This window comes from Diplotaxodon limnothrissa, linkage group LG6, assembly GCF_057381915.1.
Source record: "Diplotaxodon limnothrissa isolate DT_005_m linkage group LG6, D_limnothrissa_male_GT1.1, whole genome shotgun sequence".
In the NCBI taxonomy this organism is placed as follows: Eukaryota; Metazoa; Chordata; class Actinopteri; order Cichliformes; family Cichlidae; genus Diplotaxodon; species Diplotaxodon limnothrissa.
This window is the reverse complement of record NC_140601.1, coordinates 17,722,798-17,742,524: the sequence shown is the minus strand read 5'-3', so window position 1 is coordinate 17,742,524 and position 19,727 is coordinate 17,722,798. Positions and strand designations below refer to the sequence as shown.

General features: G+C 41.4%; 1 protein-coding gene across 1 annotated transcript; it reads right to left on the bottom strand.

The window, feature by feature from the left end:
- Window positions 1-2: 2 nt before the first annotated feature.
- On the bottom strand, window positions 3-19,275 carry prmt9 (protein arginine methyltransferase 9). Its single transcript, XM_085355801.1, has 13 exons — window positions 19,114-19,275; window positions 16,822-17,021; window positions 15,334-15,482; window positions 12,334-12,570; window positions 11,989-12,156; window positions 11,737-11,839; window positions 10,172-10,281; window positions 9,885-10,077; window positions 8,462-8,645; window positions 6,113-6,803; window positions 5,854-6,007; window positions 997-1,119; window positions 3-735 (listed from the first exon to the last, which is right to left on the bottom strand). Exons 2-13 carry the CDS (start codon window positions 17,017-17,019, stop codon window positions 496-498), a joined length of 2,550 nt encoding a protein of 849 aa, XP_085211927.1. The 5' UTR covers window positions 17,020-17,021; window positions 19,114-19,275; the 3' UTR covers window positions 3-495.
- Between the last annotated feature and the right edge of the window lie 452 nt (window positions 19,276-19,727).

Sequence of the window (19,727 nt, the reverse complement as noted above, 5' to 3'; positions counted from 1 at the left end):
AATGTTTTTATTATCTACTTACAGATGTAAGTACAAGTCCTTGTGGACCGATTTTCCTTATACAGCAGGCTTTTTACTTAAACTTCTAACAAGGGTTTTTTCATGCAGGGAGTTGCTAAACTGTGATCCCAATGTTTTGAGACTAGTACTACATGAAAAATGTCAATAGAGAAAGGGCATTAAAAATACTAGGAATGTAATATTAGCAGCAGTGTTCTTTGAAATATACTCTCATACGTATTCTGCAGACAGTGCTGAGAATATTGTAAACAGCAGGCTGTGAACTGCTGGGCAAACATGATGACACAATTTCTACATGCAATTTACCGCAAGCATCTTTTTCTGCAGTATGATCTGTAACAACAAAAATGGCCATCAGACAACAAGTACACCGACTCTGATACATCTGACAGACCAATACTGTCTTTGTTATCAGTCAGCCGATACAACGGTGGGCTGAAATGTATTACAAATAAGCTAAAATGTGAGCGATTATCACTCCATCTGCTGAGGTGTGCTTTCTATATGGGCCAAAATGGAGATGGTGCTTTTGTGAAGCTTCACGGCGAGGCGGACCCACTCTCCTGCTCGCACCTCCAGGGGCTGCTGCAGAACGACAGCGGCCTGCTTCCAGTGAGCAGCCTGGCCGAGGGTGCTCACGCTGATCTCTTCGTCCAGGTAGATGTGATACCAGAAGGGAATTGCAGTTATTCTGCCTGTAGATGTAGCCTGGACCTGTTCATTCAGAACCAAAGAAGCAAAGTCAGAAAGTTAAGTGAGGTTAAAAGTTTGTGGGGGGAGACAAATACAGGTCTGACTCATTTCTACTTCTTTTTTCATGCTTGTGAATTTTAATCAGCAGATTTAATGTGTAAATTAATTTTCAGCACTTCGGCCCTGTTCTATCACAGGTGACATTTCTTTTTCAATTTATTTACTTTAAAAAAAAATTTTAATACATGATGCGATCACTGAAAGTATTGATGCACAACTAACCTTGACTTCTCTGTTAATGTAGTTTGCGTTGGCATCCATGAGGTTGAGAACAAAGAGCTCTACAGATTCACTGAGGTGTCTGCACTCCAGTGTGGAAAAGTCCAGAAACACATGGACCGGTACCTAAAAAACATAATAAAGGAAAGGGAACAATTATGTTGCATTTCATTCACCCACAACTGAAAAAAAGCCTTCTTAACATTAATAAATACTGATCGTGTCAACAAATGCCATAACTACTATAAATACTTATAGGTACTCTAAATACTTACCCATAAATACTATTACCCAGTATGGCCCAGAACAGGCATTTATGCTTTGAAAATGTCACATAAACGCCACTTTACCAGGTACTTCCTGCAAGTACCAGGTTGGACCCGTTTTCCTTTACTGGCATGCATTGTGGTCTTCTGCTGCTGTAGCCCATTAACATGTTATGTATTCAGAACAAGTAATTTTTTGAAGTACAGTCACCTTCCCATCGGCTGACCTCCAGCATCAATGAGGCATTTTCACCCAGAGAACTGCTGCTCACTGGATATTTTCTCTTATTAGGACCATTTTCTAGAAACCCTAGTGATGGTTATGTGGGAAAATCCCACCAGATCAGCAGTTTCTGTCTGTCACCAACAACCATGCCACATTCATTTAAATCACCCGTCTTCCCCATTCTGATGCTCAGTTTGAACTTCAGCAGGTCGTCTCCACCGTGTCGACATGCCTAAATGCAACAAGGAGCTGCCATGTGATTCGCTGATTAAATATTTGCTTTCATAAGCACTTAAAACTAAAAATAAAGTGGCTGGTAAGTATATAAGCTCTAATCTTGTGTGAATCTCACTCATGCACTGGCTCTGAAATTGGCACTCAGTCACCAAACTTTTAAGAAAAAATTGAGAACCTCTGACATAAACACGTGTAAGTAAGCTTCAGGCAGAAGATTAAAAAAGGAGCTCTTGTTGAATCTTTCTTATTATTTCTTAAAAGAAGAAAAAAACTGTTTACTTCTGCTAAAGGTACAGATTATTTTAAAATTTAATAGCAGGCTAAGATTAAAAAGAATAAAGGAACAGCTAAATTGACTCACTGTTGTTGGTCTCAAAAATTAGTTTTTAACCACACAATGTTATTTTCAGCAGGGACCTCACTCCCTCACGGGTTAGCTCAAAAACACATCTTCCACCTCATCCAGATGGGCCGCAGCAGACCTAAAAACCTGCCAGAAAGTGGCAGCACAGAAACTGCCATAGTTTCCTTGACTACAGAACAAAAGAAGCTTTTCTCCTCCCTGTCGCAGTTGTGTAGACCTCAGAGCCCACTGTTTGATGTGCCTGATGTAATGTGCACTGATGTATGCAGGTAGGAATGTCTTAGGGCCAAGCTATGTGTTGTGTCTTGTGTGACAGTTGTGTTAGGAAGTGCCCTCCGCCGAGGGCTTCAAAGACAACATCTGTTAAAACAAACGACCGTCCCGAGAGAGGCCTGCAAAATTAGAGCGCAAACATCATGCTAGGGAAAGAAAAAATATTTCCAGACCAAATAAAGAAGAAGAAATTCAAAGGAAATTCACAGCTTGTTTCACACAGAGACACACTTCAAAAGAAGAGCACAGAAAACAAAATCCTGGACCTTGGTATTCCAAATGAAGTACTTGTGTGTTTTCTACCAATCCGCCTGATTATCTCTGGCACGTCACATTCGATCGGAGATATTTTTTCTTATACTTTAATAACACCGCACCAAGTGTCAGTCCTATTTAAAATAACCCTTTTGTACGATCTTTGTAAATGATGCGGGCTTACAAACATGGCATACTGTATGCGAAAACTGTCAATATTGACTGTTATTGCATCATGAACATGAGACAGAATATCAGATACAAGCAGCCAGAGAAGTACAAAAGCAAAGTAAAAACTGTTTTATGAAAACTGAAAAAGTCTTGGCTTTACAATCTGATTTGATTGTGATTCCCTGTAATTTCTTTGACCTAATTTAAAACCACTATAGATCGTAAGAAGACGCTTTGTAGCTGAAATTATTAAACTGTTATAAGTAAAACAACTCATGTCATCCTCCTGTTTAGAAATTAAGTCTTGAAAAATATTTGTGCCATCCACACTGAGAAGAATATAAGTCGCTTAATTTAAAATGCTAATATAGACAAGGAATCTGGTCTGCTTAAGCATGAATGAAGAAATAATACAAAAACAAAAGTTTTGGAGCATGTTTGAGTACTGATGGAAATGGTGGGGGGGTTTTCCAAGAAGGAACAAATATGGTTATGGAATAACGGACCAATTCTTCATGGCATAAATACTGGCTTGAGAACTAGTGACTGTGGAAGTCATCTGAGTACAGTGAACTCATTGTGATATTCAAGAAACCAGTTTGGGATGATTTGATCTTTGTGACATGGAGTGAAGAGGGTGGACATGGTCAGCAACAATACTCCTGTGAGCCTGTGCAAACTGTAGCTTCAGTAGGGCTGCCACGATTTGTCGACTAGTCACGATTACGTCGACTATCAAAATCGTCGACGACTGATTTAATAGTCGACGCGTCGTTTGAAACTTTGTACGATCACAAAAGACGCAGGAATAAGTGGCAGGATTTAAGAGTGTAATAACGGACTGAAACAGAAGATGGCAGCATTGCATGTACAAGGATGTCAGCTACCGTTAAACCCCGAAGAAGAAGAAGAAGAAGAAGCAGCTGTGTCCCAGAATTCATAGCGCGGCCCAGCGCAGTTTCCAACAATGGCGGCAGCTAGTTAGTTTTAATGTTACTCTTATTATTCTTTCTGGGTCACAAAATAAACGTTTAACATATTTTCAGGCGAGAATGTAGCTGTGTAAACCTCAAATATCTGCTCAGTTTATCAGGACACCACATATTTTCAAAAGCGCTCCGACGTTTTCGGAGACATCTGTTACCCACTAGCTCGTTAGCGAGCCGGGGGCTAGGCTCACTAGCGCCGTGAGAACACCGGACTCCCCGCAAATCGTTTTCAAACCCACCGCTGTCTTTCGCTACTCAGGTTAAATATATATGAGTCACTTAGATAACTTAAAATGTTATTGTTTGGCTTTTTTTTTTTAGTATTTTATTTGTTCCTGAGTAAATCAGTTTGTCTGAGATTAAAGTTATAGTTTTTACACAGCTGAATAAATGTCAAGCAGACAGCTGATTATCAGAAGTGTGAGATGCTCCAGAATATACTCCAGTGTCCTGTTATATTTTAGATAGCAAGGAGTTTATTAATCTTCACCGAAACAATCTGCAAATTTCATTAAAATTCAATAAACTATCATCTTGTCTTTATTTTTAGTTAGCACAGACCTTAAACACTTAAAGCTGTAAGCTAATGATAGTTATATAAGAGCAGATGCTGCTGGTGCAATAAGCTGTAGTTTTACGTCTAATGGATGATGATCTGATTAGTCGACTAATCGCAAAAATAATCGGTGACTAGTCGACTATCAAAATAATCGTTTGTGGCAGCCCTAAGCTTCAGTGTCGTTATTAGCTGACATGTCTCCTCACTGACGCTCTTCTGCATACCTTGGAAGGTATAAAAGTTTTAAAAAATTATATACAAGTAATCGCTGTAAGCTAAAAGCTCAAGCTTCAGACTGTCCTAATTTTTTCTTCTATTACTGGGTCTGGCTGGTGTCAGCAAGAGGGGATTTCCTTATATGGTCATTCTCAGGCAAAACCAGAAGTATCAGGCTAAGCGTAGCATGCACACCTGCTCCATCCGACTCAGAGAGTTTAGCCATACGTTGCAGGTTGCAAATGTTTTGGTGGCTAATTAAAAACAAAAAAGCAAGTCAAATCTACTTTTCAAACAACAGTCGATACTAATTGCCAGTGGGTTTGTCCTTTCACAGGTAATAATTTTTATCAAACTGTGGTATTTTTTTCCCCTGTGGATGTTCACAATGTCCATATTCCAGATTGGATTCAATGTACAGATGGATCTGAGACGCTGCCATTTTTTTTTTTAAACAACCTCCACACCAGCAAGTGGAAAAGATGGTGCACACAAGCCAGCTGGAGGCAAATCAAAGAAAGTGGTTTTAGGGAAGGTGGTTTTAAAAAGACAAAAGCTGAAACTGAGTCTGTGCAAAGGTGAATGAACTGAAGGCTGGCATCAACACCCAGTGTAAGATAAATAAGGATTTTTTTTTAACCTAAAAACCACTCTAAACTACATGGAAATAAGTATAATTTTCACCCACAGTACATGGAAATTATGGTAAATTGTCTGGTACTTACATAGCGCCATTCTACTCAACACTCAAAGCACCTTCTATTACTACCAAGTCTCATTCACCCTATACACAGTCATAGTGCTTTTATGTCCCCCAAGCCCTTTTTCTAACATTCACACAAAACTCCAGGTTCAGAAGCTTGCCCAAGGATACTTCAGCACATGGACTACAGGAGCCAGGGATTGATCCACTGACCTTCTGACTCTGACCTGAGCCACAGCTGTCCCGAACGATGGAGCTACAAACTTTAACCGGGGCACTTTTGTTTGATTCTGATCAAACAGTTGTTTGAACTTTGCACTACTACATGGTGCTCTGTACACAGCTTAGAAATCCATGTTAAAGGTGACAAATTTATAGAAACTAACATTAGGAGGGATCGTAATCAAAGGCATATTTTTAGAACCTAACGATATTTATGCAAAAAAACACGTATTTACCAATTTAAGACACACACACACACACACACACACACACACACACACACACACACACACACACACACACACACACACAGAGTCATTTACATGCAAAATAAAATACCATAATAAAGTGTTCTGGTAGATTTTGCAGTCATACTTACAGTGAACTGGTTGATAAAAGGAGCAATATTGAATCCAAGTGTGGGCTCCTGACCCTGGACAGCGCTTTCCAGTAGCAAAGTCTCAGACTCCACCAGCATACCATACACCACAATCTTTCCCGGGAAAATACGTCCTCCTTCCTCCAGCAGACATCTGGGATAATTGATAGAAATTGAGCTGACACGTCTAAAAGCAAAGCACTAAAAACTGAATCAAAACATGCAAAAGCAAAATACTTTATCAGTTGCACACTCCTACCTGGCCAGTGACGCTTTCTCCATCAGCTTCTGCCGTATGAGGCCGCAGGTTTCTACACAGTCCAGGATGATGGCACTCCACAGCTTCTCCCTGGAAGGCCTTTGCAGCATCCCCTGCTCATCCTCCGTGTTGTTTAGCCAGAACTCCAAATGCTGTTCCGAGACACTATTGGAGCGAGCCAGTCTCTTAAGCACTTCCTGTTGCTTCTTCTTTTCCACCGAGCTGAAGGCTTTCACGTGACCCTGGCTGGCAGCGATTAGGGAGAGCAGAGAGAAGCCTTCCGACACGTCAAGCACATAAAACGGGCTCGCGCAGCGTGTGGCCACAGCGGGGCCGGGCTGAAAAGCCGACCCTCGCTCTTGGTTTTGGCACTTAACCTTCAGCTGGGAGATGAGTTTGGCTAACGCAGTGCAAAAACTCTGATGGTAATCCTGATTGTTCAGGAGCGCAATTTCCGAACATTCCAGCATGCAGAAGTCTCTCGCTTGACTCTGATCAGTCTGAAGACATGCTAATGCACTGCACAGTTCTGCCTCTGGGTTTGGGTTTGAAACAGGATACTGAGAATCCATTAGTTTGTCTAAACTGATTTTATGGCCGTCTCTCAGCACAGCAACACTGCAGAGCCTCAGGTAGGCATCTCGGCAGGAGACTTCAACAATCAGCTCATCTCGTGGCTTCAGGACAAAACCTGAGAAAAAAAAATTCAATGAAGGAAAATGATCAAGAGACTCAAGAAATAAAATTATACTGAAAATTCAGTGTAACCATTAGGCCTTACTAAAGATGCATTACTCTTAAATAACACGTAATTATGCATTTTTTTTGCCTGTTTTTGATCATTTTTATTGGTTCGTGTTTGTGTATGGCTTCTCAAACGACCATGAACACCCCTGTGTACCAAAGTATTCTAAAGTAAATATAAGGTCATCTGTCTGTCATTCATTTACAATAATGAGGGACACTGATAAAGTCCTACACAAAATCAAGATCACTCCAAGTTCATGCTGTTGAAGCTGCTTCTACAAGCTACTGAATCATTTTTATTTATTTACATTTTATTAAATAAATAGCACCACGTTTTGTTTTTGTAACACTCTGATTGGAACTAAAAAAGGATCTATTTTCTGACTGCATACTATTCAGTACTTGCATCCTTCCAGATAAGGAAACGTCTGCTTTTACATGCTTCGTCTATTCCTTCTCAATCTTTTGTGTTAGCAACAAACGTCACTTGTGTCAAAACCATTATTTTAAAATAAGTACACATAAACATGATTTATAGACACAGTAAAAAATATAGTTAAAAACATCTTAAAAATATACTGAACACTATTTAGATGTCTGCTGAAATGTGAGAAATGGGCACGCAGGATGGAAAACAAAAAGAGCACAGAGGAGACGAAAGGAACCCAGCAGAGAAATTATAATTCAAGGGACCAGGCAGCGAGAGGATTCCTACAGGAATAACATCTGCTCGTGTCTTCGCGTCAACACGCGGCTCGTCACAGGCGTTTGAGGAAAATGCATATTTATTGCCTATAAGAATTTCATGAACACTAAAGAGTGTCACAGGCGATCAGGGCGCACGTGTCACGGCAGCGGGGAAACGGATGTTGGCGATCACCGGGAAAGGTGGCAGCACCCTTGAGGCTGCCTTCGCCAATTAGCGCTGCAGTGAAATGCTGTAGAGGCCTGTCTCAAAGATGATGTACTGCGATGCCAACCGGAACATGTCACCTAATGTCGGTGGCTATTAAGTTCACGCTGGCCTGGGATGGTAGCAAAGTAAAGAGTATGCAGTGCCCTTAGGTACATTTGCCAAAGTTAATTTAAAGCTCAGAAAGCAATTAAAACTTTTTAAAAGTCTTGACAGTTTTAATGTTTCATAGTATCCATTTTATGCTACTTTAATAGCCTTACTGTGAGCCTTAAAAATACAGAGACGTGTGCTATTTTTATTTGAGCTGATACCATATTTCTTAAATGAGTCTTACAATTTCACTAAAGGTGATTTTTACAGTGTCACTAAATTACATGTTGTAGTGGAAAATTCCCAGAAAATAACAACACAGAAATTATTATTAGCAGCTAAAATGCTTCTTAAAGTAATCCACACATTATTAAACAGAGAAGACTTTAACACACACTGCCCTCATCTGACGTAACACAGAAATGCAAGATAAACGAGAAGCAAACACAAGCAGATCAGATGTTTCATTTAAACATGCTCAATTCATGAGAATGAAGAAGTGGACTGGTTATGTGCTTAAAATTTACCTTAAGACAAGGCTAACAAAAGCAATGTATGTAAACTACAATAAGTGACGAAGTCTCCACCTATCTTACCCTTGGCACTGTGGAAGGGGTAGATGGCTTGTTCCCAGCAAGTGTCCTCCTGGGGTCCAGTAGACAGACTGTTCTCCTCATCCAGGTGGAGCTGGAACCACACTGCCAAAGCATCCAGCTCTCCCTGCTGAATGACGGGCAGCCGGATCTCTTGAACCTCCCTGGAGCTCAGACCTTCCAGCTCCTACAGGTTACAAAACAAGTCACACTTAAAGCGGAAGCAACACATCTCTGAAGGAGCTAAAGTCAAAACTCAATTCAAGCTTATACTCGGAAGGGCTGATCAATTTGACAGATGTTGCTGCTTTTAAAGTAATTCAAAGACAATCTGCTTGTTAGACTGAACAATTAGCAGATGTTGTCCGGCACTTTCAGAAATTTCAAGTCTCCAAGACCATTACCACTGTTTTGCTATTAAATCTCTCCTCTCATGCTGCTGGCACGCACTGAGAGTTGCAGTGAGGCGGTTACAGATTATGACATAAAGCGGGTTGTCTGCTAATCGGATGGTCAGTGGTTCAATAACTGGTTCCTCTAATCTCTAATCATGTGTGTATGTGTATGTTAGACAAAGGCATTTAAGAATTAAAAAAGCACTGATATGAATGCATGAATGAGGCTTGTAGTAATGAGCACTTTCTCCTCAAATTGAGTAGAAAAGCACTACATTAGTACCAGTCCATTTTCATCTATCGCAAAGAGCAGTGTAGTATGCAATACAGCAAACATCATCTGAGATGGTTCAATTCCAACTTAAAATAACAATATTTACTTCAGTGCAAGCATGCCAGTGGATATGTTAAAATAGTTCAAAATTTGAATGCTAACACTAGAAAAATACATTTCCAAGTTGCACTCATATCTATGAAAAGGTGGATTTGAATGGGAATTAGCAGAGTTCCCTCTAGTGGATAAACTCTGCAACATCAACACTCAAACACAGCTGAAGGGTGTTCCTCTCATCGCTTCTTTTTTTTTTAATGTAATTTATCAGCCAATATAAATGCCAATAACAATCTATCAGCCAATCTATCACCCTATCGATATATCGGTCCGGTTCTACACATAATAATCGTAATCTCATACGCAAGAGGTTCTTAAAGGAACACCTTCCAAATGTTAAAGAACAAAGTGCAGCTGGAAAAGTTTCACTTTCTATAGTTTTCAAGACACCAGCTGCACGTTTCAGCATAAATCTAAGTATCACTTATCTGCTAAAGTGGCAGCGTTGCATCGAGGCGACAGCCCGCTTACTACACGTGTATGAATAAATATCCTTTGCCTGTAACGAGGTCAGATAATTCTTTTCTCATTATTAAATTATTCTGGTCATTGCTATGGCAGACAAAGGCCACGCAAAAGTAAAGTCAAAACAAACTAATATCATACTGGCTATTTCTGAATATGCGTCAGCCCTCATCACCTGCACATTGTTGAAATCTATGTTGAGGGCTGTGAATGGCTCTGTGAGAGGTTTATATCCTCCTGGCAGTCTGCTGAGTCTTTCTGTAGTGTACGGCTCCATGGAGTCATCTGGTTCGGAGCTGCAGCTCACTGGGCTGTGGAGCTCTCCAGCTGCAGCCATGGAGAGACCGCCCACCTTTGTCACACACAGCCTGCATAAAAAGAAAAAAAAGACACACAGTCAGCTGATTGATGCAGACAGCTAGTGAACACAAGTGTTCCTTTTAAGGTCGCTCCCGGGTCTACCTGTGATGCCGGCGGATCTCGCTGCACTCGACAGCCATACCAAAGACAGTGGCTCCTGCGGGGATGACCCGTCCTGTGGCAGACTGCTCCCCAAATTCATTCTCACCCCTCTGTGGGGAAAAGGCATATTTGTGGCTAATGCTACTGAGCATTTAATCCTATTAATATTGTTAACACTTCACATGAAAGTCGACTGGATGCATTTGGCTTTAACAGCAGGGTAAAACTACTTGTAAGTTACTGGATGTGCTGAACTGTCACATCTCCCACTATGAACTCCGATTTTGCATGTGTTATTCTGACACTTAACAGGCTGCTCCTTGGCTATACATTAACAGATGCTTGTGCTGACACTGTGTTACCACCCAGGCAAGCATGTAGCTTTTCTGTGCTTTTGTCATAGGCGGATCCTGTTCTGTAGTTCCTCTTACTCTGCCAACCAATCGGCAAGCTCGACCTGCTTTTGTTGCCTTATTTAAGCACTTCAGGTCAATACCAGGTGACTAGAATTGCATTTTTTGCAGCCCACCACTGCACCTTTTGGTCTACGCCACTGACAAACTTCTTATAAGCTTAACTGACTCAGGCTGAGCATGCCATAAGCATGCAATAAGTGCAGTTTATCTGCATTTCTGAGGTATTTCTTTTACTGGTTGTGGGCTGGGTCAGGCTGAGCTCTCTCATTCACACAGATACACACACAAACACATAAACACCACAGCGAGACGTTTCAAATGGTCACTTCTTAGACATAGTTATATTCTGAGTGTTGCTTTCATTTTCCTTTTATTACTGAATAAGTCACTGTTACTTTGTTAGCCCGCTTCTGTCTTTTTATTCCTTTCGCAGATTTGACCGGTCCTCTCCTACTTGCAGTTTTATTGCACCTTTTGTTTTTTGCAAAGCAATAAATAACTTTGCTAAACCAACAACAACTGGTTTTATGCCTGTACCCTACAAACTGGTAACGCTGAGTTGTGACGCAGAGATTATGTCAGAACTTCTTTTTTGGGCTAAAACACGTGATCGCTTTCTTGATGCTTGTCCCATCAGTTCAATAGGAAGTGTTACTCACTAGAAGACTTTTGAAACCTTTTCTATCTCCGTTTTCACCTACCTACATATGTCTTCTGAATTTATGTGATTTTTTTCAAATTAATTACATCCGTTTTATCCACATGGCTCATGTGCAAAACTGTCCAAATGTTTTATTTATTTATGTGGGATTTTTGAGCTACAAACATTGCTTCTTTCGTACATTCAGTCGTTATTTTTTAAATCTGATCTCAGACCAAAGCCCCAACCATGGTTCAGTTTGTTTTGTTGTGTAAGATAAGTATTAACTTTAAGTACTGAGCGCTCAATTGTGTGTTTTTTCAAATAATCTATTAAAGTACTTCACTTGAAGATTGGAGAAACTGAACTTCACCCAAACCCAGTGTCATCCCTCTGTAAGTGCATGAATGCATTAATGATTGCAGCTAGACATCTGCAGTTTATTTACTAGTTTATGAAGGACTGCCGTGTTTACAGACTCATCTTTGTGTTTAATGATTAGGAGTTACCTTGGGCGGCAGCAGGAGGTGGTGCCAAGCGTGAATCAGACTCTCTATGATGCCCTCTCCAAACAATCCTGCATCTACTGTCTCTGTCACCACCAGTGATACTCTTTGCAGGAAGAATAAAAGCATTTATGGAAAAACCTTATTTTTTAAAAGACTTCATAAAACAAGGATCATTACACCACTACACACTGAGACTGGCTAAACTACAACACCTGGAGGGTGATTAAAAAGTATTTTAGGTACAAAGTGCACCTGTGCGGTATGTCCTTTGGCACTTCCATCTCTAGGGACTTCATATGGAGGATCTTGATGCTGCCGTCCATTCCATTAGCACTCACCACCTCACAGGCCAGCTCATACATGGTCTTTGACAGCTCACAGGCGTACACCTCAGCAGCCCCTGCCTTCTTAGCACACATACTTCACAGAGAGAAACAGGAAATCAGGACAAGAATTCACCTTTGAAGCCACAATAAGAAGCATAAATCCACCACTAACTCTGGAGTTTGTATCAAAGAGTCCAAATTTAACTTTCAAATCACACTGGATAACTTAAGCAAATGAACAGGTTTCAAATTCCAATGGAAAATGTCTCACCCAAGGATTCCAGTGCCAGTACCTATGTCAAGTACAGTGTTGCAGCCCTTCTGAACAGCCTTCTGAATGGCTTGCTGGTACTTCTGGTTTCTCCCGTGGTCATTGAGCATGAAGAAATGCCAGCGCTCCACCAGCCAGTTGGCCACACGGTAGAAGTTCTCTCTGGCCTCTGGGTAGTCTGGTCTCATCTTTAGAGCTTTGTGAAAATAACCTGCAGCTTCATCTCTAAATCCCATTCTGGATGGTAAAGGGGGGAAAAAGCATAAAAATATAATTTATTGAGAGAATGTAAAATGCTACAGAACTAAGAAACTCAAGTGCTTAAAACACAAATCCTATAGTATAATATACTACAAGCAAAGTAATATAATAGAATTTTTTTTAATCCATTTTCTTCCACTTATTCGAGTCCAGGCTGTGAGGTCAGCAGTCTAAGCACAGATATCCAGATCTCACTCTCCTCCACTACCTTCTCCAGCTTTTCAGGGTGGGACGCTAAGGCATTCCCAAGCCAGCCCAGAGATGTAATCTCTCCCATGTGTCCCGGGTCTGCACTGAGGCCACTTCCTGGTAGGGCACACCCAACACACCTCACCTAAGAGGCACCCAGGAGGCATCCTGAACCATTGAGCTGGTTAATTTAGATGTTTAGTAGCAGCAGCTCTACTCTAGCCTGCTCCCAAATGACAGAGCTCATCACCTTAGCTCTAAGAGAGCTAGACCGCTACCCTGAGGAATGACTAAACTCATTTCTGCCATCAGTATCTGCGATCTTGTTCTTTTACACACACACACACACACACACACACATATATATATATTAGGGATGCAACGATACTCGTATCGATATTGAACCGTTCGATACAGTGCTTTCGGTTCGGTATGCATATGTATCAAACAATACAAAATTTGTAATTTATTTTATCAACTTTCCTTCTGACAATGCTGTCTGTGTTGAGCGTTCAGTGAATCTGCGTTTGACTATTATTTTGGTTTTCATGTGACGTATGACCCTGAAGGTAAGCGCGTCATGGACTAAGGTAAAACAGTATGTTGGATGTGCCACGCAATGCTCAATTACATGGGTGGGAACTAGTGTGTTAGCGCAGTTAGCTCGTTAAGGTGTTGGCCGTCTAGCCCCACGCACGGGGCGATCAGGGGTAGCTCGTTAACGGAGATTTGCCGTGTTGTGGCGTTAACGTCATTTCAACGAGATTAACGCTGACAGCACTAGTGGGAACACAACGAATATGACTGCACATTTATGCCGACATCATCCTAGTGCAAAGACAAGTGGAAGCAGACAAAAACAACAAGCATGCATGCTACAAACTTTACCCGAGTCATTTAGACAGCCGTTAGCACATGATTCTCCTTATGGGGACCTGATATGTTTAATATTGTGGCGAGCTCAGACAAGGAGGAGACGGAGGTGTCGTTTGGTCTTGCTTCCCGTGAGCTAGCCAGGGAGCACAGCCGTTTATTGACATCTGCCGAAGAACACTGCCGCTAGCTAACTGCTCAGCGGCGCAACCGCACAGCAACAACAACAACACACAGGGCGCCCTCTGACCCCGGAAGGACACACCGTCGCAGCGAGAGGGCGTCACCCGTCACTATGGCAACACAAACAAAACATAACTGTACAAACAGAACCCCGAACAGCCCTGACCCTCTACATAGCCCCCACCTAAGGGGTCAGTCGTCCCCGACGACCCCATTACCCCACACAAAGTCCTGCAAATGTCCAGGTGCCTTCTTTTGGCGCACCGGCCGGTCACGACCGGCGGGGAGAAAGTCACTCGGGTCAGAACATGGGATGCCACCATCATCCCACTTCTGACACCAATGTGGCGAGCACAGACAAGGAGGAGACGGAGGTGTCGTTTGGTCTTGCTTCCCGTGAGCTAGCCAGGGAGCACAGCCGTTTATTGACATCTGCAGAAGAACACTGCCGCTAGCTAACTGCTCGGCGCGGCAACCGCACAGCAACAACAACAACAACAACAACAACACACAGGGCGCCCTCTGACCGCGGAAGGACACACCGTCGCAGCGAGAGGGCGTCACCCGTCACTATGGCAACATAAACAAAACATAACTGTACAAACAGAACCCCGAACAGCCCTGACCCGCTACATAGCCCCCACCTAAGGGGTCAGTCGTCCCCGACGACCCCATTACCCCACACAAAGTCCTGCAAATGTCCAGGTGCCTTCTTTTGGCGCACCGGCCGGTCACGACCGGCGGGGGAAAAGTCACTCGGGTCAGAACATGGGATGCCACCATGATCCCACTTCTGACACCAATGTGGCGAGCACAGACAAGGAGGAGACGGAGGTGTCGTTTGGTCTTGCTTCCCGTGAGCTAGCCAGGGAGCACAGCCGTTTATTGACATCTGCAGAAGAACACTGCCGCTAGCTAACTGCTCAGCGGGGCAACCGCACAGCAACAACAACAACAACACACAGGGCGCCCTCTGACCCCGGAAGGACACACCGTCGCAGCGAGAGGGCGTCACCCGTCACTATGGCAACATAAACAAAACATAACTATAAACAGAACCCCGAACAGCCCTGACCCGCTACAATATGCTGCTGAGAATATAGCCCAGAAGAAGTGTATAGTATTGCTTTTATTTTGGAAAGAGCCATTTCTCTGTAATAAACTCTCTTTTCCAAAGATGAGTGATTCCTCAATCAGATTAATTTTTTTAATTACTTTTGTTTCAGCAACATTAAATTTAAAAACTGTACTTTTGAGTTAAAATATATATTTATAAGTTTAATAAATGACAAATTAAAAAGGCATGAACATTTTTTTTGTATCGAAAATATCGAACCGAACCAAACCGTGAATTTTGTGTATCGTTGCACCCCTTATATATATATATATATATATATATATATATATATATATATATATATATATATATATATATATATACATACACATACATACATACACTGACTGTATCTGTGAGTTTGCAGAGTAGAGTACCTGAACAGGTGTTCGCCCATGCTGTTTAGGATCACCTCGTCATCAGGGAAAAGTTCCAGAGCTTGTTCATAGCAATCAAAAAGATACTGAATGCGGCCCAGAGAGTCCAGTTCTTCTGCCCATTTGAAGAGAGTGAACCTGAAAGACTCCTAAAGAGAGAGAGATTTCAATGAATATCTTTGGATTTATTTATTTATTGAGAAGATCATTGCTGTTAGGCCCAGTAATCATTTCTTCCTCTTTTTTATAGCCTTTAAAGGGAAAAGTTAAACCATTCTCTAGCTCTTCGGTTGTAATATGATCCTCTTCACTGATAAAAGCAGCTGAACGTTTCCCCTCCTGTAGTAGCTATGGTTTCTTACTTGCCCACAGGCTGTATCCCTTTGTATTTTAAGCATGCTCCCTTCCAGCTCACTTTTCAGAGAAACCTAACTTAGAACCTCCTGTGCTCAGGAACTATGCATCTATATCCAAACTCACTTATTTGTCAAACATTTTGTACGCATTAAAGAAGCACAGTATAAAAACAAGCTCCAGTTTGGGTTTCACCAAAAGATCTCAACTCAGACTGCAATTCTAAAGCTTCAATTCGTCTTTGAATGACATTGGTTCTGTGACACTGTAGATCATTATATCCATAGAGGTCATGTGACTAGGTCAGTACTTCTGGCACACCATTAGATTAGAGCTTATCCCTTAAACAAAAGTTTCACCATCTCTGTAACAGTCCTCGAGGTCTAATTTCCACTGCAGTCTTCTGGGGCTTGTGTAGGGTTTGGTTCTAGCACCCCTATTACTCTCTAAGTGCTCGCAGCTAAAGCATAAATACCATATATCCACAGATCATATTCAGATTTTTTTTCTCTGAAATACATCTGCCTTTTGTTATCTGAAACCAGATTTTGCTAAATTTCAGTGCTCAGTGCTCGTCAAGGATCAGTCCCAGTCTTTATCTATTGTCTGGGATAATTCTAATTAGTCTTTGTCACTGACACCCATATTTTGTTTTGCTTGACTTCAAGTAGATGACCTGTGATGTGCTTTAACATTACATGAAACTGATGACTTACTAGACCACGCAGATGGTTTCACATCACACTTCTATTTATGTCTCTTCGCAGGCTCTCTGCTCAGCATCAAATTTCTCATTCTTATGAGCAACATGTGCACCTAAATTCCTTCATCTTCACTTCACTCACTCACTGTCTGTCCCAGTGACACCATACTTTCCAAGTCTGGTTGTATGCACTGATTAGGGTATTTTAATTCATGTTTTTTACACTTTTTTCTTTTGTTTTTCTTTCATATTGCTTTTAATAACTGAGTTTTTTGTGATCCTCATTTCAGAAAAGCAGTGTATCAGGAAATCCTGCTCGCTTGCTGTAAAATTTGACCTCTGCGTGTATAATTGTGACTGGTTATCTGTGGACAGCGTTTGACACCGAGTGCTGACGGACTGGTTTTCAGCATAGTGTAAACAGTAATTACCCTTGCAAAGTCCTTAAACACAGGTGCGAGGTTGAGCACCAGGAGGTAGTGTGCAAACGCAGTTCCATAATCTTGGTTGAACAAGCACTGCTGGGCACTTTCCAGAGAACTGGAGACCAGCTCGTTCCTGGCAGGATCGGCTCGGCGGCGCCTTCGAGTCCTCCTGCCGTGCTTCTGCCGTGTGCTGGTGTTAGGCATCCCTCAAATTAAGAGCAATAAATGGAAATTCTTTAAGAAAGATAATCATGATGCCATATGTACAATCTGAAGCCACTTTCAAGCCACCCCGCCCAAAGCACTACACCCAGAAAAGAAAAAAAACAAAACAAAGGAGCTTTTCTATGTCGTGAAATAGAAGATAAATGCAGAAGATAAATACTGCATAAAAAAAAACACAAATTAAAATGCTATATATTTAATCAGCCATATGAAAAAGAAAGCTTTAACAGAACTCTACGCAATCCTGTAAAAAAAACTTGTGCATCTTTACAATTTTCGCAGGAATTAAGAGCATAAGTAGCAGCCAGGTACAGCTAACTAAATACATTTGATTAACTGATCATCAGCAAGTGTGAGCACCTCTATGAAAGCAGAGGTGTTGGCAGTGTGCTGATCTGGAGCATTCAGGTGTGTGTTAATACAGTGCCAGGGAAGAAAAGCGTCAACAATGAGCTCAGAGAAGCAACTGTTGGTGCCTACCAGTCTGGGAAGGATTACAAAGCCATTTCCAAACAATTTGAAGTCAATCCTTCTACAGTGAGAGAGATTATTCGCAAGTGGAAAACATTAAAGACAGACGCCAATCTTCCCAGTAAGATTTCATCCAAAGGTCATAGAAGGGGTGGGGTGTGTGTGTGTGTCGGGGGGGCACTCAGACTCTACAGGCCTCAGTTAGCATGTTAAAGTTCATAAAAGTGCAAGTGCAATTTGGAAAAAGCTTTAACAAGTGTGGCTTTTTTTTTTAGAAATGTTGTCAGGAGAAAGCCTCTTCTCTCTAAAAAAGAACAATGCTTAGCTTTGCAAAGACGTTTGTGAACAAACCACAAGACTGATGGAGCAATGTCCTCTGGAAAGACAAGATTAAAGTGCAGCTGTTTGGTGGAAGCCAAACACAGCATATCAATACAAACACCTCAAACCAACTGTCAAGCATGGTGGTGGAAGGGTGAAAAATTGGGTTTGATTTGCAGCCACAAGGCCCCAGTACAGTGAGTCAACCATGAACTCCATATACCACAGCATTCTACACTCAAATGTAAGGACCTTAATCCAGCTGCTAAGGCTTGGTGCAATGTGGGTCATGGAACAGGACAATGATGCCAAGCACAGCAGCAAGTCTACAACAGAAAAAGAATCAAGTCGTTGCTATTTCAATCAAAGCCCAGATTTCAAGCCGGTGTTGTGCCAAAAAGTGATTGCCTGCCAAAAACTGATTTTCGGTATTTGCCAAAAACTGATTGCTCGTATTTAAACTGCTATAAGTAACTTGTTGGGCTATAATATGTGAAACATATGTCAAATGCATCCCTCATGGATGACAAAGTCCTATTGAGCCACAAACAACATTTGTGTAACAAGGTAGAAGCTGCAATCAGTTTTTGGCAGTGACTTTTACATACGGTAACCTTTATTTATGTAGTTAAAATAAAATCTCATTAACACTAAAAATGTCTTTTGTAAGAGTAAGTTGGCCAAGAGGACAGCAGAAGTGGCAGCAAATATTACAATAGGTCTGTAAAAATATTTTACGTGGGGATAAAGGACCGGATTGGTTATAATGTAAGTACAATAACACAGAGTAGTAAAGATGGTTAAAAAAACAGATAATTTTTTAATTTTATATATATATATATATATATATATAACCCCTTTGTAAACGCTGTCTATTTACCGACATACGTAAAGATGTTACACAGAAACATCGGAAATCAGTTTTTGGCACAACACCGGCTAAAACTCTGTGGCTGGACCTTTAGAGAGGTGTGCATAAACGAAAGCCTTCCAACCTCAATGAACTAGGGCAACTTTATAAAGTTCCTCGACAATGCGAGTCTGAATGATACAGAAACCATTACTCCAGGTTTTTGCTCCTGAATCCGAAGGTGCAGACCTGTGAAAACTTTCTTTAATGATTGTATATCGTACCTTTCATTTAGTGACACTTTTCAGATCTTCATTTTTTTTTTCTCGAAATAGGCATGCCAGGTTATCATTATTATTGCCAACATAATATCGGCTTTATAACAGCTATTTAAAAATGCTCTTTAACTTGCATCACTAACGTTCACTTACTGTATGCTGGTTTTGTCCACAGGCTGATGTTTAGAAATAAGCTACCGGGATGTTTAAGTGGTGCTGTTAATTTGGCAAACACACAAACGTTAACATTGAATTCACATCCAACACAGTCGTTAGCATGTTTGTTTGACAGTCCGTCTCCCAGCAGCACCCTGAAGATATTCTAAAAGTTGCTAACAAAAATTATCCGCAAAAAATGGGCATAATCTCATATTCAGGCTCCGTGTTTGCTTATTCAAACGCCAAATTACATTTCTGCTATAAATCGTGCATCTACCGTTCAACAAGACAAGTGTCCGCGCGCTGAATAGCCCCGAAGGAAACATGTCGCCAACTAGACCAAGGTTCCGAAAGTGCAGCCGATACACTCGTTTAATTTGATTTGAAATTGTGAAGAGGACAAACGCACTGCAAAAAACGTAGTGAATTTTTTAATCAGTTTATTTGCAGACCGACGTACAAAAAGCGCGATTGCCTCGTACTTTATTCCCGCGGAACTCGTCACGGGCGGATTTTAAGGTAAAATCAAAGACCGTGACAAATCAAGATAATTCCCAGCCAGGAAAATCCCTATGGAAGTTCCCTCTTTGGGTCTTTCTGTAATTTGG